The sequence below is a fragment of the Mus caroli genome, chromosome 12, assembly GCF_900094665.2.
Source record: "Mus caroli chromosome 12, CAROLI_EIJ_v1.1, whole genome shotgun sequence".
NCBI classification, from domain to species: domain Eukaryota; kingdom Metazoa; phylum Chordata; class Mammalia; order Rodentia; family Muridae; genus Mus; species Mus caroli.
The window spans coordinates 80533322-80557081 of record NC_034581.1 but is presented as its reverse complement, the minus strand read 5'-3'; the positions used below and the strand labels follow the sequence as shown (position 1 = coordinate 80557081).

The window sequence follows — 23760 nt, the reverse complement described above, 5'->3', positions numbered from 1 at the left end:
AACAGTGACTAGAGGGAAGGGAGGAGTCAGTTTGGTGCTGCTGAGAAGTTTACATCTTTTAGTGCAGCACTAAGGCCATAACCAGGCCTCTTTGAGTGTCAGGTAAGCTCTCTCCCACTGAACTATGTCCTTGGCCAGTCTGCTACTGTTGCTAAACACCAGTAACTTCATCTACCTTGGCCTTCTTTTCTCCTCTGCTCCTTGAAAAAAGCAGTGGTAGTGCAAGAGAGGCAGGTGAGAGGGTGCGCAGAAGTCCTCTCTCAAGGTGAGAGCACATGTCCTGGAGTCAGGAGTCTGAATCCAGGCTCCACTGTACACTAACTGTGTGCCTTATGCCCTCTGTGACTCAGTTTCTTCATCTATAAAATGAAGGTCATGACTGCTTCTGGCTCTTCAGCCACTGTGAGTATCAAATGCAATAACGGAACATGCTATTTATTGGGTGACTCTCCATGGACAAACATAAAGAGAGAGAGGAGACACTCAGCCCCGGGAGCATGGCTTCTGGGAGGGCAGCTGAGAGAGGAACCATTGGGCTTGGTTCAGTAAGACACAGAAAGGACAGTGTGTGGTGTCACAAAAACTGACACCTATTCGTGATGCAGATATACACATGCACTAGTCGGAGAGCCAAGGGCTGGCAGCTGGTAGGACTGACAGAGCAGCTGTGGCCCTGTGCTAATTTCCTCACTCAGTCCTGCTATCGAGGGAAAGGCTTTTAGAAGAGCATGGAGGTGAAGCAGGCTGTGTGAGATGAAGCCCTAACCAGCCACAGAGCCAGGCTTCTAACCCCTCCAAGGCTCTCTCAAACCAGGAAGCTTTCCTTCCTAAAGTAAGGCCTCTCACCTCCAAAGACACTTCTCATACAGTGGAGGGCCAAGAGAACTCGAACAAACAAAGATTCTGGGCCTGTACCCTAGAAACCCAGAGATACCACCCCATGTGTCTCACAAAACTCGGGGAAGAGGGCTGGGCACCTTCACCAGTCAGAGAAGCACTCACCTCTCCTTCTCCAGGTCTCATCTCTCAACTCCCTACTTGGAACTGGGGCATGGGTAGAGTCTCCCTGCCCCTCAGCATCTGCTGCACAGCTCTAGGCCAGAGCCCTAAGGTGTCGCTCCTTGTCTTGTGTATTCCCACTCTGCCTATGTTAGCTATCTCAGCAAACTGTGCAAGCTATTTCTCTGCTCCACATGGTGCCTGCTCAGTCTAACTGTAGAAAATACTGTCCACTTCTTTGTCCAGTCTAATCACCCATCCATCTCTCCACCAACCCATCCATCAACTTGTAGATCTGAGGCACAGTGACTGAGCGTCCAATATGTGAAAGGTATCACACTAGGTACAGCCAGAGGCAGCAGCAGACAAGACAGACACGGCCCTAGTCTTCATGAAGCACCAGCCAGACAAGGTTAATGAACAGAAACAAATATCCTGCTTACAAATAAGAACACACACTAGGAAGGAAACTGACTTTGTTCTAAGAGAAAGCGATTGGGAGACCGAATAGTGAAAGTCACATTATGGATGCTGTAGTGAAGTTTAACATGGAAAGTTTATCTTCCCTCGGCAAGCCTTTCCTCAAAGGTAATCCATTAACACTGTATGGATTTATGGAGAAATCAAGCCCACCACAGCACATCTGTCTTTTTAAATAACTGTAGTTCCTTCTGGACACACAGGTGGGTAGTAAGTACCCTTTCCAACAGCCATCTAGTATTCTAAGTGCATGCCCTGGGATGCATGCAACCCAGTCCAGAGGGGCTCTGGTTTGGAGTCTGGGGTGCGGGGTGAGGATTTAAGGAAGGTCTGCTGGAGTTGGGGATGGAGCAGCTGAGAACTGGAAGAGAAGCAAGATGAAGTCTGGCAGGGACACTATGAAGGTCATTCAGGAGGGGATGTACCTTACAGCCCTGAAGGTATGTTGGGGTGGCTGGGGTGTGGGGCCCAGAAGACATGGGCCTGGCTCAGCAGGAGAGGGCATATTGTTCCAGGAGAGGAAGGACATGCAGAGCCAGCGAGAAAGCAGGTGTTGGCTGCTTGCTGTGTGCACATTATGGACACCACAACAGACCAAGCATGGCCAAACTGCCACCGGGGCTCTGCATACAACAAGTGATATACCCCGGGGGGGTGTGTGTGGGAGGGAGATGCACAGCCTTTGCTTTGTGACCAACCAAGTCCCATGGGCAGAATTAAAAGTTTCATATGTGGTCCTTTCACAATTCATTTGCGACTTCAGACGGACATGAAGGTGGTCTGCAGGAAGCAGCGTAAGTGGAATATACCCTGTGCCTCCCACCTGCATGGAAAACTAGCTGGGGTCAAAGGTATGTCTGCAAATAAATAATAGCAAAATAAAGACGGGCTGAGAAGAAATGAGTCAGTGGATGCCCCTCAAATGCCCAGTCATGCACAGGGCACAGGGAAGGGCCCAGTCCATCTCCGTTAAGGTCTTCCGACTACAGGCCAATGGAGCGCCACTGCGGTCTGCACTACACAGGAGGGTTTGTTCTACAGGCCGACCAACAATGACCCTTGGATACTTCCTGGATTTCAAAATATCACAGCGATGGCTTTGGCTGGCTTGTATCTGCCAGACCTGCTGGGAACAATGGATGATTGGGGACAAAAGTAGAGCTGTTCATCTGGGCCCACTATGGACCACCTGGCTCCGTCTGAGGCTAGGGTCACACTGTTCTTCGCTGATCTCTATATTCTGGAAGCTCTGCTTCACAAAGGAAGATAACTCACTCTTTTCTCCTCTCTCTCTCTCCTTCCTCTCTCTCTCTCTCTCTCTCTCTCTCTCTCTCTCTCTCTCTCTCACACACACACACACACACACACACACACATACTAAAACCTAGAATGCTGCTACCCCCTGGATCCACACAATCAGCTACGATCACTGAAACTAAGTGTGTGGCTGCAGATACAGAGCTTGGTAGGCCTGCCAAGCATGCACAAAGGCCTAGGTCTAAGCCCAACTACAAAAGTACATAGATAAACAGACAAATATAAAAATAATTAATAAATGTACGTACCACAAGTACACCAATTAGGACTGGCTTTACCAGGTGAGAAGTCACCTTTTACCCCGAACATTTTTACCATGGACAGCATCATTACACTCAGACACTTACTTCAGACTCTCCTACTCTCTCGGCCTGACAATGAAGACCTCAACTGCTGCGTCTGGTGAGGTTGTTCCAAGTGTCCACAACGCCCGAGGTGGAAGCTTCTGCTCCCACCAGTTTGCACTAGGACAGACTATGATCACCTGCCCTGAGCTTTGGCCTTTTGTGACAGGGTCTCCCTCTAGCTCAAACTGGCCTCAAATTCACAGGAATCTCTCTGCTTCAGTTCTCAAAGTGTTGGGATTACAGGTCCTAGCCAGGTAGGTCACCAGCAGAAAGCAAGCTTTATGGTGGATTCTGCTCCCCTGAGTACAGCTCGAATACCTCACAGGCTCTTCCCAGACAGGAAACACAGCAGGCCCCTGTGTGTGGCCTCTGGGTCCTGGCCAGGAGGAGATGTCTTCTTCTTGGGTTCTGCTTCTTACTGAGCTGACTTTTCTGTTAGTTCTGGGGACCACGCCTGGGCCTGGTACACTCATGGCAAATGTTCTACACCAAGTTTTATCCTGGCCCTGCTGGGTTTCTTGGCTGGGGATTTCTACATGCCTTGTTAGGCTTCTATAGGACACAGTAGCGTCTCTTCAATATTTTAACACATTCTCGCCTTGACGTCCCCACTTCCCCAGATCCTTTATGGTGTTCATGACAACATCTGTCCCCATCGCTTCATCTGCTAACTGCACGGAACACACGCCTCTTGGCAAACTTCTTTTCCACTCTGTGACCTGGCTGCAGGGACTTCATGGGCTGTTAGGGCTCATGCCCAGCATTCAGAGTTCAACAAGCCCAGCAGCCAATCCATGGAAAAAAAATCTGGGCGACTGTGTCGGCGGCCATGTTCTTAGTACATGGTGACCTAAGACAGGGATCGCTGCGCCTTTTCTCGGTAGCTGAAAACTTTGTTTTACTGAGTGCTGTTACCTTCTGCAGCACGGATGAGGAATTTTAAGCAGGCAAACGGAAGAAGGTCTGATTGAAGATGAAGTTAAGTGAAAGAAATTGGTCTCATTTAGCACATGACAGGATTCATCTGTGTTCCCAAGTCCACTGAGGTGGCATCGTGGGCGTTTCATATTCATGAGCTGCTGCGACACTGTGTCCCCTCATTTACAAAGAGCCGTGTTCAGCAAATTCTGTCCCTGTGGACACCCCATGCATTTCATGGTCTTGTCAGAGAGACATCAAACGCTCCAGTAACCAAATACCAGAAAATGGCTTTAATTAGTGGATCTCAATCGTATAAATAATTTTTTTTTCTAAGTGAAAAAATGGAGAATTTTTTAAAAGGGAAAAGAAAAGGGAGAAAGCAGTAGGCAACAGGCTTCAAACACCCGAGGAACAAGGGAGAGAGGTCTCGGAGGGGTCCTGAGTGCTCCCCCTGTACTGCCCATATCAGGGGACGAGGTCCCCAGGTCCCCAGCAGGCCTGCTGTCTGCAGGCTTGTCCCTTGTGATTGCTACTCCTTAACACAGGGTCCAGGCTGTCCTCATTAGGGGCAGATGAAGTGAAGAATGCAGAAATGGTGGCAGAGGCCACAGAGTCACACAACAAACCCCAGGACCTGGGCTGACTGCAGGCAAGAGGGTGGCTGGAGACAGAGCCCTGCTCGGGCAGCTTCCTGAGGAGGCCTGCGATAGAAGACAGAGAGCAGATGCTTCGCCACATGGTGGTGTGCCATGTGTCCCTACTAAACCAAAACTCTCCTGCGCTGCTGGAGAGGCGGAGTAGACCTTGAGAGCAGGAAGGTCAAAAAGGACACTCTGGCAAGTGCCTGGCTCCTGCGATGGCCTGTGGCTCTTGGAAGATCAGCAGCAGAGAAGGGGTTTGCTGAGAGCCTTCAGATAGATGAGTTGTGGCATCACATGGTGCACAGCAGCAGCCTGAGCCCACTCTGTTACCCACAGAGGGGTGTCACCATGTTTCGGCAGGAGCTCTCAGACACCCGCACACAATTCCTTCACCAGTACTCCCTTCTGCAAACCACGCCCCCCCAAGCCTACCCAGGGCTCTAAAGGAATCAGTGATGGGCAGAGAGGATGACCAACAACCAGGGCTGAGCTCTGGGATCGATTCCAGGGCAGCGCTCATGGGAAACAAGTTAGCCCAAGAGGATTCTCAGTAGCAAAGAGCCAGGGCTTTACGGGACTGAATTCTGAGAAGACCTAAGTGGTACATTTTGGGGTGGCCTCTTGGGACTGTCATCCCACTGGTGACTGGCAGCTGAAGAAATGAGGAGCAGGCTCCTCAGAGCTGCCTGGTGGCTTCTTCCAGCTTTTATCTGCAGGCCTGTGTTGAGGATAAGGAGGGAGGAAGAACTTTAAAGATAATAAAAGAATGTGTGGCTGGAAGGAAGGGAGGCTGAGGGGCTCCTCAGTGAGGCCCGGGATGAGGGACACAGTGTCAGTGTGGTGAGAACGCCATCGCAAAAGTGTGTTAGAAACCGGGCATATCGGATTCTATTTCATCCTCTTCATGTTCCCGGGGAAAAAACAAGACAAACTACACTGCTTTCATTCCAAATCCTTAGGTTTTGTGTTTTTCCTTATATATATTTATTAAAAAAAAAAATGCTCCTTTGATCGATGCCACCCGTGACACCCCACATACGGAACGCCTCTGAGCGGCTCCCTCCACGCGAGGCCACTGCTGGTGACAGCCAGCTGGTTTTGATCACAGCCATTCCGAATCGGATTTTCATAAGATAGATGAGGAGTCTTAGTGCTGCTCTCTCTTATCAGATGAGAAACGGAGGGGGAGGGGAGCACGGGTCCGGAGGGAACAACGCAACAATCAAGGGCTGTGTGGTTCTCTCTCTGTCCCCTCAGCTGCTGCAATTTTCAAAAGAGTTTGCCTCGGGCACTTTTAAATGATGGCGTCTCAAATCTGTAATCATCCTTCAAGAGCTTTCTCTTAAAGGGTCTTTTAGGTAAACCTAGTCCGTCAACCACACTTACGGACTCAGGAATCAAACTGTCCTCCAGCGGGTGTGTATCGTCCCCATGGCCGGTGACTGGCAATGGAGTTTCAGAAAGCTGGGGAGGCTAACACTAGGAAGAAAGATCCACCACTTGGTTAGATTCACCTCGTGCAAGGGTTGGGGTCGGGGGAAGATCGCCTTTTACTTCCTCCCCAGATTTTGGCCACCTGGAGGTTTGGCTGGCTCAGGACTTATTTGTTCTTACAAATGTCCATTTGTGTCAGAAGGGAGGGAAAAAAAAAAAACTTTCCAAGCAAGGGCGAGGTGATATCCCACGTCTAACCTTAGACACACAGACACACCTCACCCTTTCCATTTCTCCTAGGCAATACCAGGCAGGCAGGTTGTCACAGGAGCAACCAACCATCTAAGGAGGGTGTATGGGCAATCACCACCATCCAAGACCATAGCCTGCTGGGCTTTGGGTGCAGCTCTGGAGCCAGGGTTCTCTTTGCTGTAGAGAACACTGGGCTTTTTGTTTACACAATTCCCATCATTTGAAAAAGGTCCTAGGACAGTGAGCCTCTTTCTCCTGGTCACATACACACAAGGAGCTTAGAGCCTCTGTGTAGGGGCTGCTGTCCCTGAGAGGAGCTGGCTACCCAGAAGGGCTCTTCTACTCTGTGTGCCACAGCTGCCCACTCCCTTCACAATTGTGGAAGAAGGACTGCATCTGGCTCTGAGAGTGGAACCACCACTCATCCACATGTGGACAGCCTTAGAGAAAGAACTACATCAGAGGTAATTCTATCCTACTTAGAGTCTACCTTCTGTCCTCATGAGGAATAAACCAGGAGCTGAGAACATATACCCTCCCTCGTCAGCTGAATGTTGGGTGACCCACTCTGAATCCCATGAATGCAATGCATACATGGTACAAAGCTTTCACTCTCATTCTGCCCCTTCAGATGGGGACATGCCAGTAACCTGTTCACGTGAACAAAGACTGCAACCCAAGAGAAAGTGGCTATTGACTGTGCTTCGTTCAGAGATGTGATGACAGCAACTCTGGCGAGTCTATTAGGGTTTGAATGAGAAGTGTCCCCACAGGTTCCCAGCTAGCTATGAATACCACTCTCCAGCTGGCAGTGTTACTATGAATCTATGGGGCCTTGAGGAGGTATTGCTCATCTGGAAGAAGTAGGTCATTGGTGACAGGTCTTTGCAAATTATATCATCATTGGTACACCATGATGTAAAAAGCCACCACCACACCCGCACATACTTCTACCACTGTGACCTTAACTGCCTCATCATGTCTCTCCTCCATGATGGACTGAGACCCTCCAAAACTGTGAGCCAAAATAAATTCCAGCTTATATTATGGTCATGGTGACTCAGAAGTGGGTAATACATTTGGTGTGACCTGAAACTTCAGGATACCACTCAGACACAGAACTTTCTGTCAGTCTGTCTGTCTGCCTCTGTCTCTGTCTGTCTCTATCTTTCTGGGCTTTGACAGTTGCAGCAACAGGAGTCTACTGTGTGCTTCTTGCCATTGCTATGCAGAACCCCCTCCAGGGGCCCAAAGCTATGGGGCTCATCTTAGACTGGATGTCCAAAATCATGAACCCCAACAAACCTTTTCTCTTCCTAAGCTCATGATCTCAGATATTTCATTATAGTAAGGGAAAGATGACAGTGTAGCTACTTTCCCTGTTGCTGTGACAAGACACGCAACAAGAAGCAACTCAGAAAAGGATTTATCTTGGCTCACAATCTGAGGGTACTGTTCCTGGTGACAAGGAGCTGAGCCAGCCGGATCCTGAGGTGGCTGCTCAGCAGGGCCCGAGGTGGCTGCTCGCTTTGCCTCCACAGTTAGGAAGGCAGAGAGAAATGGCTGCCGCTGCTCCTCTAGCTGTCTCCTTTTTACGCAGTCCAGCAGGGAGGGTGGGTAGGTCTTCCTGCCACAATTCTTCTCATCTAGAGGGTCTCACAGCCATGCCTGCCTGCCTCTAGGGTGATTGTGGGTCTTGTTTGTCAAGTAGAAAACCAGTATATATCAATACACTGATTAAAACCAGGCTGTCAAACACAAATGTCAATGAGGTCACCACCGTAAGTAACACTGGAAACAAGGCTACCAAGCACCCAGGACCCAGCACTTCCCACAAACTGCTTTAGCTGTGCCTTCGCCATCGTTGCAGCTAGGCGCCTACACAGTGGGTCTGAATCTGCCATGAGGGTGTGCCCAACTGTCCCAGCTCTGCCAGTACTGTCCCAACCTGGCACACAGAACCTGGCAGGCACTGCCCTTCCTGCCTGGTTTTCGTCCTCTGGAGGAGCTGGTTGCTCGTTTGCCGGTGCCAGCTTATTTACTAGGTCTCTTCTAGGTGAGTTATATACTGCAAAGCTCTCACTTCCTCCTCCGGGAGAGGCTGAAGTGCACCTTGGTGAGCGCACACAGTGCCTCCACAGGTGAGGCAGTTAGCACCATGGTGGACACAAGCTGTATTATCAATGCTCCTTCCTGTGGGATTGGGTTCTGTTTCAACATTCTTACCTGATATCCTGTGAACAAAGTAAGGCACAGAGCAAAGGGAGGGCAGCCCGTTCTTGGCTCACCACCTCTGCACTGGCTGCAGTTACCTGCTGTTACCTGCTGAGACAGGGAAGGTGGGAACGGTGACAGAATGGACTACTAACCAGTGGCAATTACTATTGCTTAACTAAAATTATGAACACAAAGCAAAAGCAAGCAGGCTTAGGAGGCAGCTAGGAAATGCCACAAGCTGCATGAAGCTTCAGCAAGGCAGGCGACACACGAAAACTGCTCTCGCTGAGCATGGGAAGAAGAGAGGCTACATCTTATCTGTTTCTCTCTCTCTCTCTCTCTCTCTCTCTCTCTCTCTCTCTCTCTCTCTCTCTCTCTCTCTCTCTCTCTTTCGAGACAGGGTTTCTCTGTGTAGCCCTGGCTGTCCTGGAACTCGCTCTGTAGACCAGGCTGGAATTTGAACTCAGAAATCCACCTGCCTCTGCCTCCCAAGTGCTGTGATTAAAGGCGTGCGCCACCACACCCAGCCATCTTACCTGTTCTTAAAGAAATCTTTCCACTTTTTCCTTTTCTTCGTTCAAGTTCTTCAGGCTCCAAGTGACTCTGCTGTTTGCAGAAGGGATGCAGGATGTGGTGGAAGGGTTAAGCAAGAATGAGACAGCACCCAAAAGAGAGGCTGAAAAGCCCAGGGAAGATGATGGGGGAGCAAGAGTCAGGGGTCGGCTCAGAGATAGCCCTCTAGAGATAGCGCATTTCCAATTCCGCTGACAGCACTCACCCACATCTCCTTCCAACCTCATTGCGTAGCTGTGTTCAGCCACTTTTACCTATTTTCCCTGTTGACATGGATAGAAAATTGAGCAATTACCCTTAAACTCAAAGCTCTCAGATCATCCAGATTGCTACACTTGAAGAATTAAGTCCCCAGTCGCCCCTGGCTAGAAGTGGCTCGACTCAGCTTGTCCTTTAGGAATTAAACACTTTTTGGTTGGCCAGAAGGATTTATTATTCCTAGGTCTAAGGCATTTCACTTCTGTCAAAACTGGACCTCAGGATGTGAAAGAGACAGCTCTCCCCAGCGGGGCTGAGGGGCACCCACAGCCTGGGGCTGCTACGAGAGGGAGTCACAGTGCCAGATATGGTCCTGCAGGATGCAGGAGGGCGATGCTCTAACACAGTGGCTTCTTTTATCGAGCTCCTGTTTTTCAGGGACTTCCCATCCTTAAAGGTTAGGTTAGGGAGGCTCATGGATGGTTTTCTAACTTGCATTTTGGTTTGACATAAATGACTTGAAAGTAGAGTCCATGTTCAGATGTATATCCAGAGAAGGTTTTAGCCTGAATATTCCTCGCATATGCGCATGTGTGTGCTTGCACTTCCACCTGTGTGCTTACTTGTTGAGGCTGGAGACACGGGGTGTTTTCCTCATTGCTCACTACCGTTGTCTGTTGAGACAGGGTCTCTCACTGAAACTGAAGCTTCCGGTTTGGTGACACTGGGTGGCAAGCACCCCGGGGATCCTCCTGTTTCTACTTCCCCAGTGTCAGGCTGTAGGCACACACCCGTGCCCAGGGTTTTCACGTGAGTGCTGATAAAACCCAAGTCCATGCTTGCATGGAGAGCCCTTTGTCAATTGAGGCTTCTCCCCAGCGTCCCTGAACACTCTTACTGAAGTTAAAGACTTTCTTTTCTCCGTCCCTATACCACCTCTCAGTGTTCTTTACTGCCTCACAGTCATACCTTCTACTGCTGGGTGGGCTTTAGGGCTGACAGGGACTAGAAGGGCTAGAAGAGGTTAGGAGGGATACATCTTTCTACCGGTCCTCCCCTTCTCTTATTTCCTAACCCCACTGCCCTTCTGGCAACTAACTTCTGCTCTACCATCAGCTGAGGCTTGGAGTCACTTCTGCAGACTGCCCTTCCGTTCTGTCACCCAGTTCAAGTTAGGTCTCCATTCCCCCTACAGCACTTACACTCTTCCTCCAAGGGACTGAGTCATAGTGCGTTCCTACTTATTCAGTTGTGTGATAATGTCTTGTGTTCCGGCCCCTTGCTAGACTGTAAGCTACCTTGAAGGCAAAGACGGTGAGTATCTTTTTCATTGTTATCCCCTGGAGCCCGGCCATACGCATCGCTCAGCAGAGTGTTGTACAAGTGGTTGCCAAGTCAATGATTCAGGGAGCGGCTTGTCGTGCATCGCTCTCATCGCTCTCAGAGACTGAACTCAATCCTTTTCCAGACATGACACTCCTTTTCAAATGCCAGGCAGCCTTCCAGTGACAGAGAGCTGATGGCTTCACAACAAGCCAAAAACTTGATTTTAAGAATGGATGATTGGTGGTGGCTCAGCGGTTAAGAGTACTGACTGCTCTTTCAGAGGTCCTGAGCTCAATTCCCAGCAACCACAGGGTGGCTCACAACCATCTGTAATGGGATCCGATGCCCTCTTCTGGTATGCAGGTGTGTATGCAGATAGAGCATCATGTACAGAAAATAAAGAAATAATCTTTTTTTTTTTAAAAGATGATCTACAAATCAAAAAATGTGATGCAATAGGAAATTAAAAATTTCCAGCATAGCAAAATAACCACTAGAGAAAAAATGGGAGCCTACAGAAAGGAAGAAGAAAATCTTTAGCAACTATGTATCAGATGAGGAATTCCAATGTGACACACATAGAGAACTTCAAACATTAAAACCAAATACCTCCAACTGATAAAGGGGTTAATGAATTGGACAGGAAGTTCTCAAAAAGAAGAAATACAAATAAATATTTGAGAAAGTGTTCAACATTCTTAGCCATCTGAACTGCGTTGAGAGTCCCTCTCACCCTAGTCAGAATAAGCACCATCAAGAAAACCAGTAACAACTAATGCCAAGGCTGTGGTGAGAGGACACCAGCACTCCTAGAGGGAAGCGAAATGGGAGGAGCCACTATGGGAGTCAGTCTGGTTCTTCAAAAATTACAAACAGAGCTACCATGACTCAGCCGGACCACTCCCAGGAATACACTGGAAGGACATAAGTTGATGTACCATGGAGACCCATGCCTTCTTCAGCCCTACTCACCATCAGTAAGAAATAGAACTGGCCTAGATGTCCACAAGCAGATGGAAGAAGAAATGTGGTACACACAGTGGAATATTAGTCACCCAGAAAGGAAGGTGAATGGTCCTCCTTCAGAGGAAAGGGAGCAACTGAGGGCCAGCATGCAATGCGACAGGCCAGACCCAGAAGCATAGTTGACTACTGCAAATATTCTCTTATATGTAAACTCTAGATTGAAATGTGCATCTACTGTGTGTGCCTGTTTGTGTGTGATATAAAAGGGGAAGAGGAGACCTTAAGGGAAGAGGGGGAAAGATCTAATAGAACAAATGACAAGAAAGCTGACAGGAACGCTATTTGGCGGGAAAAAGAGCACCAGGGAATCACAGGGAGCGGGCATAAAAGAGGGCAAAGTATACAACACATGTGTAAAATTCCCAAATGAAACCCATTCCATGGTATGCTAACTTATTCATCAGGATGCTCATCTAAACAGAGACTTTCCCCCTGTCCACAAAGGCCACACAGGGCTCTGGCTGCTGTTACTCTCCCGCTGTTTTCTATAATCACAGCCTCCCACTTGCCCAAGCACTGTGTGTAGGAATAGTGAAGTACTTCAGGCTAGAACCCTAGCTTAGAGAGCTGACTGCTAATCTCCAGAATGTCACTAAAGGCAGTCTGTAGTTGGAATGGACAATTGCTTAGCTCTGCAAACCAGGGTCCTGACTGGCGACACCAACCATTCTCCACTTGCAGTCTTTCCTTACACCAGGTCCTTTCTTCGATTCCAGCTAATGGAGTCCTGTTCACCCTTCATGACCTGGTCCAAGTTCTTCCTACTTCCTAAAGTGCTTTCAGCTCACACACATCTTAAGTACCCAGTCACTTACATGTAACCACGCCCCGCCATGCCACCCTCAGTCTGCCACAGATGCTCAATGCCTGTCGAATTTTTTTTCATCTTCTGTTTTGCTTCTCAACAAGGGTCTGAGTTCCTTTAGGTTAGAGCTACCCCATGTCTTGTGAGGGATTTGCAAATGGCTTCCCAAAGACCTACTCCAACTTGCAGATGTTCTACTTACACAATGTTTTAGAATTCTTTCTTGGGGGCTGGGAGCCTAGCTCAGTGACAGACAGGCCGCTTAGAACACATGTGGCCCTGGGCACAAGCACCACACGCCTCAAAGTGTCATTCTTAATTTCATATTTAATTTTCTCATGCTGGGGACTGAGCCTTACAGGAGCTATGGGCATTTTACAATTAGAAATACAGCCTTAGTCTGCCTGTCTTCTTTTGGAGTATAATTTGAAATCTTTCAAGCCGTGCTCTCTGCGCTCATCCCAGGCTCCAACGCTCTCTGTCACCTCTCCTCTGGCTGTTTCCTGTGCCTAGATTCTCTGTCTGGCTTCTGCATCCATCTGAGCTCACAGCCTAGCCACGTTCTTGCAAACAGTCCCAGGTCGTGTCTTTTGGCTCAGTGGCAAATGCCCAAGCCCTTTATAAATGTCACTCACTCTGTTTCTATTCTGGAATCATCAAAAGTCCATTTCCCCTGTGTTTTTATGTCCTACTTCCTGGAAGCGGAAGGCACTGGAGGAGAGAATCACACACGCACCCCCTCCAGACGCCATGCACTCTTCCTGTGATGACCCTGACACTGTAGCTAGTGAGACAAGGCTCCTGAACATGCCCCACGACTGAAAGGCAGGGAAGGAGCAACAGTGTTTTCTTCCTGGATCAGACACTCTTACAGACCGGCACTGCCTTAGTTACCACCATCTCCAGAACCTGGGGCTACACCGGCCCCGGCAGGCACTGGATGGAAACCTATAGACTTTCCTCTATAAACCTAACCCCCAAGGCTGGTGGTAGGAGACTAGACAGAATGAGGGAGACTTGATCTGGGCTCTGTTCTTCTCCTTTGGGACGCCCACCTGTGACCCATCTCTGCTGGGTGTGATCAGCCCTTCCCAGGTGATAACATCCCTTGCTCCCCTAAGACCTGGATGTGGTTTTATCAAGGGAGCCAGGGGGTCTCCTTAGAGGTGTTCAAAAAGCTGTTTAATGTCACGGTTGACTCTATGGCCATTAATGAGTCACAGGAATCATTCCTGGGGCCCCACTGGATACTCCAAGTTCACAGGAGCAGCCTTCCCTAGCCAACCAAGTAATTCTCTGGGCAAAGATAATTCTAGAAACTAGCTATATGCAACATAGGATTCTTAGTGCATAATGGAGTCTAAACATCCGCATTCGACGGAGTGGACTAAGCCGTGTGAGTGTGAAGTGTGATGTAGGAACTGATTTTCCATTAAGGAGGCAAGCAGAACTGAGTGGAAAAACAGATTTATGTGGGAGAGGAGGCAGGTGTCTCTCTGGCAGAGCTTGGCAGGGGGAGGGGGGACTCTCTCAAAACCACAAGTTTCACATGCCAGGTTTATGAAGGGGAAAATATTAGAGGTATTATCTGAAAATGGGTCTCTTTCTTCTCTCCTTCCTTGGTGATACTTGACAAGCACCCATCAAACACTGTAAGCAGTCTATGAAGATGTCAGCATACCTGAGATATTCGTCATAAAGGCTGAAAATAAGAGCTCTGAGGTCAAAGGTCAGCCTCAAAATCCTGCTGCCACCATTTTTTTTTACTGGTTGTGTGACCTTGGGAAAGGTTACTCTTCTCTGACTTAAGTCTGCTTGTCTTCAAAACAGGGATAATGAACAATTCAAGTGTCATCAGTGTTGGGCCTTATTCAGCGAGATACTGAAACCTAGTGAGGAAGCCTGAGCCTTTGCTTGAGTTTAGAGACCTGTCTTGCTCACTTCAGTACTGGAGTGACTCAGCACGACCTGCTTAAACCTGCCTTTGCCCAGCTACCGCTGATGTAGAATAACTTTCTTGGCCATGTGAGTCACCCCATACCCTCTGTCACCCTTCCCCACCCCCTACATCATCTCACCTCACCAAAAATCCCCACATCTTTCCTCAACCCTATATAAACAAAAGACTGATACAATAAAGTGAGTTCCTGCTTTGACAGACTCCTGGCTCTGGTGTGTTTGTTTTGGGCAGTGACACACTCGCCATCCCACTCAGCCCCAGAGAGACTCGGCTGGACCAGGTTCTCTCCTCTCATCAGCAGGGTAATACACTGTGGTATATCCATATAATCGAATATCATTCCTCAATAAAAATGAAGATACCAATAATACATGCAACAACCTGCACCAATGTAGGACTCAAAATGAGATTTTAAAAAAGGCCAGGCTCGTTTATGCTTCTATTTATGTAAACTGGGATAAAATGTGTGTACATATGCTTTCATTTATTCTAGAAAATGAAATTCTTTTATCATGAAAAAAAAAAAAGCACCAATAGTTGTTGAGGCCAGAGGCAGAGTGGAGATGAGCTGAGATGATGATGGGGACTCTATGTTCACCGTAACAGACTCCCACTGGACATAACTGTCCGCCAGACTCAGGCTGTCTACTTTACACAGTTAAGGCTATCTGTACTTAAACAGACTCAATACAGCTGATTGAAAAACCTTTGGCATGGGGCGACGGGTGTCAAGAACAGGCCCCTAACACAAGCATAACAACATGAGTGATGATCCGGGGAGCCCAGATAAAAAGCTAAGCAGGGAGGTGTAGACCCAAAACTCTAGCTATGCACGGCAGGGCAGGGCAGGGCAGGCTGGCCGACCCCTGAGCTCACTGGCCAGCTGAGTCAAACTGATGCATTCCAGGTTCACTTCTTTTAAAAAATAAAGGTGAAGAGCTATCAAGAAATGACATCTGTATCAGCCTCTCCCCTTTATATGACAATATATATGTGTACAAGCACACAGACATACGCATGTGCACACGCACGTACACACACAAAGATATACACATACACACAGAGTCCTGCCGAATATTGATTGTTCCTGAGAATTACCTGATACAGTATGTAAAATGTGAACATATATAGGCCTACTATCCCAGCATGTAAGAATATAAAGCCAGAGGAACACAAGTTCAAGGCCAGCCTGAGCTACATGATGGAAATCGTGTCTCCAAATAAATAAATAAATAAATAAATAAATAAATAAATAAATCACTAGCAAACTAGAAAATATGAAGCCCCTGTTTGGTGGCTGGTACAAGGTGGAGGCTTAGCAGTAAATGATGGTGACATTGGTGGACAACAGAGGGACAAGAGCCAATTCTCAGGTGTCTCTCCAAGTCCTGCGACACTATGTAGTAATCTCTAAGCCTCAATTTCTTAATGTGTTCAAGATCGCCTGTAGAGCCCCTCTAAGCTGCAGCAGTGTGACAACCGATGACAACCTGTACAGTCTCTGGTCCCACACATTCACACACAGCAAGTGTAGCATTTGCAAAGGTTGGACTGTGACATTTTATAGTTACTCCTTGAAATGCAGCATTTTCCAAGGGGGGAAAATGTGAGGAAAGTAGAGTTCCAGAAGCCCTTAGAGGGGCATGGGAAGGCGTGGTCCAGGCAGGGTGGCTAACAGCCTGGACACAGGCCAGAGGGCAAGCGCCAGTGGATCAAGGGCCACACCGTTTGCTTGTTGTTTCCATTTGGAAATTTCTGCTCAAAAGCTCTAGAAATTGTGTTTCCTGGATTTAATGTTTTCTTACGTAAAACCCAAGTTTCCTGGTATTACAAACACATATACGAGTGACTGGAGACAGAAGTTACTGGAGAAATGACTTGCAGCACACGCTTTGCCATAGACTCCTCCCACCGTTCCAGACTGGCCAGATACCGTTACCATCTCCTAGTTCTAAGCTGAGGCTACCATCTTCTTCAGACCTCGGGGGGGGGGGGGGCTGCAGCAGCAGCACAGCCAAACTGTCCAACTTCGGCCTGTCACAAAACCACTCAGGCAGCTTGTTTAGATTAGTGTCTCTGAGATACCCACACTGAGCATGGAGGCCTCCCGAGATGAAGAGGAAAATGAACTTTAGGGGAGCTTAGGTGGCCACAGTGGAGAGGCAGAGGTGTGAGTTGCTGTGTGGGGGCTTCCAGGGCTCCTGCCCACACCTGACTTCCTCTAAGGTCACTCACCTTCTTCGTCTGACCCCATCAGGTTCTGCTGTCGGAGGCGGCGACTGTCAGTGAGAAACAGGACAGGAGAAAAGAAAGTGAGTTTCAAACGACAACCCAGAGTCAATAAATAAACAGAGTTAGTAAATAAAGTGTCCTGACTACTTTTATGTCAACTGGACACAAGCTGGAGTCAGCTGAGAGGGAGCCTCATTTGAGAAGATGCCTCCATGAGATCCAGCTGTGGGCATTTTCTTAAGCAGAGATTGATGGGGGAGGGCCCAGCTCATTGTGGGTGGTGCCTTCCTTCCCTGGCCTGGTGGTCCTGGGTTCTATAAGAAAGCAGGCTGAGCAAGCCATGAGGAGCAAGCCAGTAAGAAGCATACCTCCGTGGCTTCTGCATCAGCTCCTGTCTCCAAGTTCCTGCCCTGTTTGAGTTCCTGTCCTGACTTCCTTCCTTGATGTGGGAGTGTAAGCCAAATAAGCCCTTTCCCCCTTGCTTTTGGTCATGGTGTTTCATCACAGCAATAGAAACCCTAAGACAACAGTTAATACATATAAATTCTCCTTCTTCAATAATCATGGTTAAACCTTTTCAGGCAAGTGGGTCTGCTGTGCATGACTGCACTGGCTGTGGAACACAGCACTTCCAAGGGCAGCACCCAGGCTGGCATGGATGCTCCCCGCCTCTGGGGGTGTGAGAACACCTGCCACTAGATCTTCTCTACAGCCTCTTCCCTTAATTTCAATTAACATCATTTTTCAACAGTAGGTCTTGGGAGAAGGGCAGCGTCAGTGGACTGTCACTCCCTCTGCGCACCTGGGTTATCACAGGGGAAAGTTTGGGCTCGAGCCCTGGCTCCTGGCCATGTGAAAAGGTAAGGCTATGATATGGGCACCAGTGCCAGGTTCTGACCTTCAGGGGAGGAGGCAGCATGAAGCACGCCCTTAATTTACCACACAGACCCCTGGCCACGGCCAGGTTCCAGACCATCTGATTTTTCTCTTTGAAGACTTAATTATGACTTTTATTATGAGCGTGAGTATTGTGTCTGGATGTGTGTATGTGCACCGTGTGTGCCTGGTTTCCACGGAGGTCAGTTCGAGCCTCTAGAACTGGAGTTGAGGACGACCGTGAGCTGCTAGGTGGGTGCTGGAAACCCAACCCAAGTGTTCTGTAACGGCTCGTAAATACTGAGCCGCCTCTCTAGGCCTCCATCCACTTCCCCAGTACTCAACACAGGCTGGAGAGACAGTGACAGCCAAGGCCACACTGCTGGCAAAGCTTACTACAGGAGACACAATAACATGGGGACTTACTCTTCCATCTCTTCAGAAACTTTCTTTCCCAATCTGGAAAAAAAAGAGAGAGAGAGAGAATATTTAAGACAACTTATGAGTCTCACACACAAAAGCATTGTCTGGGGAGAGGCTCAAGTGGACACATCCCAAATGCCACTGTAAGGGTATGTGTGTCTGCACACATGTGTGTGTGCCTTAGCATGCATATGTGTGCACCTCTGTGTGTGTCTCTCTGTGTGTATGTGTATCTGTGTCTCTCTGTATCTGTGTGTGCGTGTCTCTGAGTCTCTCTGTGTTTGTGTATCTGCATGTATGTCTGTGTGTATGTGTATGTGTGTGGTGCCTGTGTGTGTGTGTCTCTCTCTGTGTACATGGGCATATGTGTCTGTGTGTCCCTCTGTATATGTGTCTCTGTATGCATGTATCTCTGGGTGTAGGGGAAGACGGGGGAGGGAGAGAGCCCATGTCCAGCCAGAGTTTCTGTGCTCTGGGCAGGTGAGTGGGAGGATTGCCAAACGCTTTCCACTCAGCCCTGGGTGGCCATCTGCCTGTATGAAGCCACTGACTCCACATGGCAGGGGGTGGACAAGGGGCAGCCCCTGGTACCAGGTTCTCAGTCTCTGGCATCCCACACTGGATACGGCAGAGGAGCTGAGAACAGAAAAGGGGCCCCAGGGCGACACTCTCAGCCCCAGAGATATGGGAAGAGGGCAGAGGGAGAGAGGTTCCCACGCAGGTGAGAGTCCTTAGTCCGGGCCTTGGCTGGAGTGTAGGAAGGCCTTCTGATGGGAGGTTAGGTGCGGCTCACTAGAAGAAAGCCTAACCCATCCTCCAAGCACAGTGGGCCTTGATGAACAGAGACACTTTATGGTTTTAGAGCTTTATTGTAGAAAGGCAGGGGGAAAGTGAGAAGGTAGAGAGAGAGAGACTGGCCATGGCCAAGAGGAGAGAAAGGGAAAGGGAGAAAGAGAGTTAGAGTAAGAAAGGTGAAGGCTTAGAGAGAGAGAGAGAGGTAAAAGCTTAGAGAGTAAGAGAGAGAGAGTAAGAGGGAGAGATCGAGGTGGGGCCAAGCAGCCCCTCTTATAGTGGGCTTGTTATCTTGCAGTTACTAGGTAACTGGAAGGAGTCTAGCCTAAAGGTCAGAAGCTTGGGACTTTGTCTACGTGACTACTAGCCACATGCTTCTCTTGTGCAGGCTGTGGGGGCAGTAACTTCGTCAGGAGCCAGGGGTCCAGGAGACATGAGGGAACGCCTTCTGTCTCATGTAGGTGGGAATTACCACCACTGGGTTTCATCGGGGTACACAACCTCAGCTCAACTGGAGACTAGGCTGTCTATGCATAGTCCATTGCCCCACATCTCTCTCTGTGTGTATGTGTGTCTGTGTATATNTGTGTGTGTGTGTGTTTATCTCTGTGATGGGGTGGAGAGGTACATACTCAGTTATGCATGTATTCAGCAGAGGCAGAGATTGGATCAGGTGTATCCCTGGATCACCCTTCACCACCACCCCCTTCTCCCTCTTTAACATAGAGTTGGCCTGTAACTCTCTACATAGACCAGGCTGGCCTAAACCTCACAGGAATTCATTCGCCTTGCATCTGCCTCCTGAATACTGGGTTTAAAGGTCCATACCATCACGTTCTGCCACCTTATTTTTGAAACAGGATTTCTGTCATTGAACCTGGTACTCACTGATTGGCTAGACTAGCTGGCCAGCAATCTGTGGACCCCTGCCCCATGCCAGGGTGACAACCATACATGACCATACCATGTTTTTGTTTTGATTTTTGGTTTTTCAAGACAGGGTTTCTCTGTATAGCCCTGGCTGTCCTGTGCCAGGACCAGGCTGGGCTTAAACTCAGAGACCCACCTGCCTCTGCCCCCCAAGTGCTGGGATCAAAGGCTGAGACATTTCTGGATCAGCCGATGTAGGGGTGGGGAACCCAGGTTGTTGTTATCTGTGGTATTATTATTGCTGCCATTATATGATATTATCATTAATATTTTATGTGATTGGGAGCTGAAGTAGCAATGAAATAGTTTTCTATTTATGGTTGGGGGTCACCCCAATGTGAGGAACTATATTAAAGGGTCCGAGTGACAGGAACACTTACAACCACTGCTCTAGAGTGCAGGTGAGCTTGGTTTGGGCCACTCTGATGGTTCTTTTAACAAATGCTCATCTTTCTGGATTACTGCACTAACAAAAAGCTTGGCAGCAACACAACCTCTGAGACAGAAGCCTGAACTCTGCCACCCTGAGACCCCTCCTACAAGGCCAGGAATAGTTCTGAGTCAGCGCCGTTGGTTTCCTTAGAGGAGCCAAGGGACAGTAGGATGAGTCCTATAGTTATGTGGGTATCAGTGTGTGAGTAAAGGCGGCCTGGGTGGGAAGTAGGTTCCAGCCTATGGTGTCTTTCCCTATAGAAAGACAAATAGGCACATAGGTGTGCCTTCGGAGAGCCAATATAAAGTACTGCCTCCCAGATACACTACATCACTACATCCGTCTGATCCCCAAGGGCATCTTAGGTAGCACGGTGCCACACACACACCAGTTGTCAGTACTTTCCAAAGACATCCACAGGGCACTGCAGGTGTCCTCAGTAACCAATGACGCTCAAGGCTACTGGGCACTGAGGCCATGGGCCTCATGCTGGACAAAGCGAGTTAGCGACGAGCTTGACACTAGGCACTGCTTCTCTGATTTTCACCCTAGGTCGCAGACACACTGCCTCAGCTGACAAGCCAGCATCCCCAGGGCACCCACACATCTGTTTGGATTCCTGTGCACACAGTCCTTTGTACTGCCCCTGCCTACACAAAGAACTCAAGGCTGCAGATAATCCTCCAAACAGGCAGCTCTTAACCACAGGAGGCAACAAAATCACACACAAAACTTTCTCAATGGAGAACTGCCAATCCCACCAACTCCCCCCTGGTAGTAATTTCTAGAAACAGTTATGCAATGGTTACGAGAGTCACAGCTGTATTCCAGATACGAGGCTGGACTGCATGGCTGCTAAGCAGCAAACCACACACCTGCCTTCCGCCACAAGTGTTAACAAAGAAGAAATGCCTGGGAGACCAAACAGCTCACAGAGCAAAGCTCCCACTCCGCAGACTCACTCAGAGTCTTCACCACCACGGCAGGCCAGGCAATGCAGACCCATCAAAGGTGCTCACTCAATATGCAAAATATAAAAGCACGGAGCTTGCTGAGACAGCATTTGAAGAGTTAATCAAGTGGCAGGTTTCTTGTGAGAGGCCTCTCCATCACTTGCTGCCTGCTTTGGCCATTCTGCAGAATACAGCTTTGCCTGTGGACGAGAAGAATAACGCCACCCAGCTCCCACCTTGCAGACGTGGTGACAGTGCTGAGGAAGCATGTCTGGTCAGCCAGCAACTGGAAAGGGAGAGATCCTGGCCATCTGTAGTGGCCCTTAGCAAACCACAAAAACACTGGGCCAGGAGCTGCTGGCCTCTCAGACACAAGTGCCTATCTGCTGCCCTGATGCCACCACCTTCCTCTAAAGTCCAGTCCCCTCCTGGTGTTTATATCTGTGTCTCTCTGCCCTGTTCAGCTTGATGAAGCCTCACGGTTCTCGGCAGAGTTGAGAGTTGCCTTTGGGGCTGCCAGACACTGGGCACTAACAATGTTTAACTTGGGCACCGCATTACATATAGCACACACGATGCACTAGAACCATCCCTTATCACTCTTATTCACTCTACTGCACAACTGAAGAAGCTGAGGCTCAGAGATATAAAGTTCTCAGCTTTCTGCTGCCCACCTGGAGAGCAGCAGGTGTGAATGTAAGACAAGACAGCTAATGCCAAAGCTCAGCTCTTAACCCCTGCCTGACAAGGATACACAGACAGTAATAGCAGCTCTACCTGGGCAGATATGTCCCTCCCTCTGCTAGGAACCAGTTAATACTTTCCATTAGACAATCCTGCTTTGAACTTATAGCAGGGCTTCAGCTTTGCCAAGTCTCACAGTCCAGTGGTTTATTACACACTCTGTAATACGGTGGGGATGGAGGTGGGGGTGGGGGTATTATTGGGCTAAGTCACCTTCTCTTCCCCGGTCTTACCTTTTTGCTTATTGGGCTGGCTGAGGACAAGCATGACCTCAGTGTCACATTGCATGACCGCAGCCACAGGAAACCCAAGGACTGTGGGTTCTCCTGCTTTCATTCTGGGGCTCCATAGAAAAGAATGTGCTATGGAGTTAAAAATCACCCCTGGGTAACTCTTCAGATGAGGGTCTACCTACTTGATTGTACTTGATTCATTTCTCCAACTCTCCTGCAGCTATCTGTCCTTGATGGCCTGATACATCAAGGGCTTGGGTTGGCTACAACAATCAAAATAAGAACCACATACGAGGGACAGTAAGTGATTATGACTGCAACCTGCAGACATTGCCAGCAGCTGAAGGTGAGGCCCCCAAAGCAACCTGGGTCTCCTTTGCCACCAGACAAGGACCTAATGCAGACCTCCTGGAAACAGTCTCTCTGCCTAATGGAACACTGCGGAGATGTAAATGGAGATAAAGTACCATGGCTCAGAGGACAGCCGGGACTCTATCTTTATGCAGCATGACAATGTTCGGTGGTTAATTAGACACCGTTAACCTAGTTTAGCAGGGGACATAGCTGGGATAAATGGGGGGAAGTGTCCTTGAAGCCAAATGGACCCCAGACCTCCTGTACATTCCCAAAACCCACTGTGTCTAATCTAGGAAGCAGAGTGAAGAGTTGGGCACACGAGGAAAACTATACCCCGCTGCAGATGAGAAGACTCTAACATCACATGGGTCTGTGCAAAAACCATGAGATTCAGCAGCAGGGACCAAGTTCATAGAAGAGAATTAGAGAGCCATAATGGCTACAGCTCCTTGCAGTTTACCAACGTGTCCTCCTGTGAAAGGAAGCAATCAAAATGCTATTTTCCTACAAGTGTCCTAGCCTCATGGTTAAAAATGCCTGACAGAAACCTCAGAACTGCTTGCTGGGCATGGTGGTATACACCTTTAATTCCAGCACTCAAGAAGCAGAGGCAGGTGGATTTCTATGAGTTTGAGGCCTTGGTCTTCATATGAGTTCAAGGCCAGACATAGTGAAACTCCAAAAATAAAATAAGATGAAATAAAATAAAATACCCAAACAAAAATTCACCTCCCCATCACCTCTGAAAGCTCAGAGGCGACTTTCAGCCAGGCCTGAGTGAAGGGAGGCCCTTTCTCCCTGATCCCCAAACCAAGGCTCCACATTTTTTTTTTTTTAGATTTATTTATTCATTATATTTAAGTACACTGTAGCTGTCTTCAGACACTCCAGAAGAGGGAGTCAGATCTTGTTACAGATGGTTGTGAGCCACCATGTGGTTGCTGGGATTTGAACTCTGGACCTTCGGAAGAGCAGTCGGGTGCTCTTACCCACTGAGCCATCTCACCAGCCCAAGGCTCCACATTTTAATGCATACAATCTTCCAAACCAAGGCTCCACATTTTAATGCATACAGTCTTCCAAATGGACCTTCATGATGGAGAGCGAAGGGAAGGCGAGGTTGCCATTGTAAACATGACTGCACCGTCCACTCAGGACCAGGTAATGAATGGAACATTTGAGTCTCTGCTCTAAGCTCTCCCGACACACACACCTAAAATTCCTGAGAAAAGCCAACAGATTTCTCACTCAAGTCTCTTCTGAAAGAGCAAGTGCCTATCTTCCATCCCTC

The 23760-nt window shown here is 48.7% G+C and overlaps 1 protein-coding gene across 1 annotated transcript in view; it reads right to left on the bottom strand.

The window, feature by feature from the left end:
• The window catches only part of Ift43 (intraflagellar transport 43), a 79580-nt gene that overhangs the window by 4586 nt on the left and 51234 nt on the right, over positions 1-23760 (bottom strand). Inside the window, exons 4-5 of the mRNA XM_021179388.1 lie at positions 18031-18063; positions 16732-16775 (exon numbers count right to left, since the gene is read on the bottom strand). Of these exons, the coding sequence (XP_021035047.1) occupies positions 16732-16775; positions 18031-18063 (77 nt within the window). The remainder of the gene's footprint in view (positions 1-16731; positions 16776-18030; positions 18064-23760) is intronic.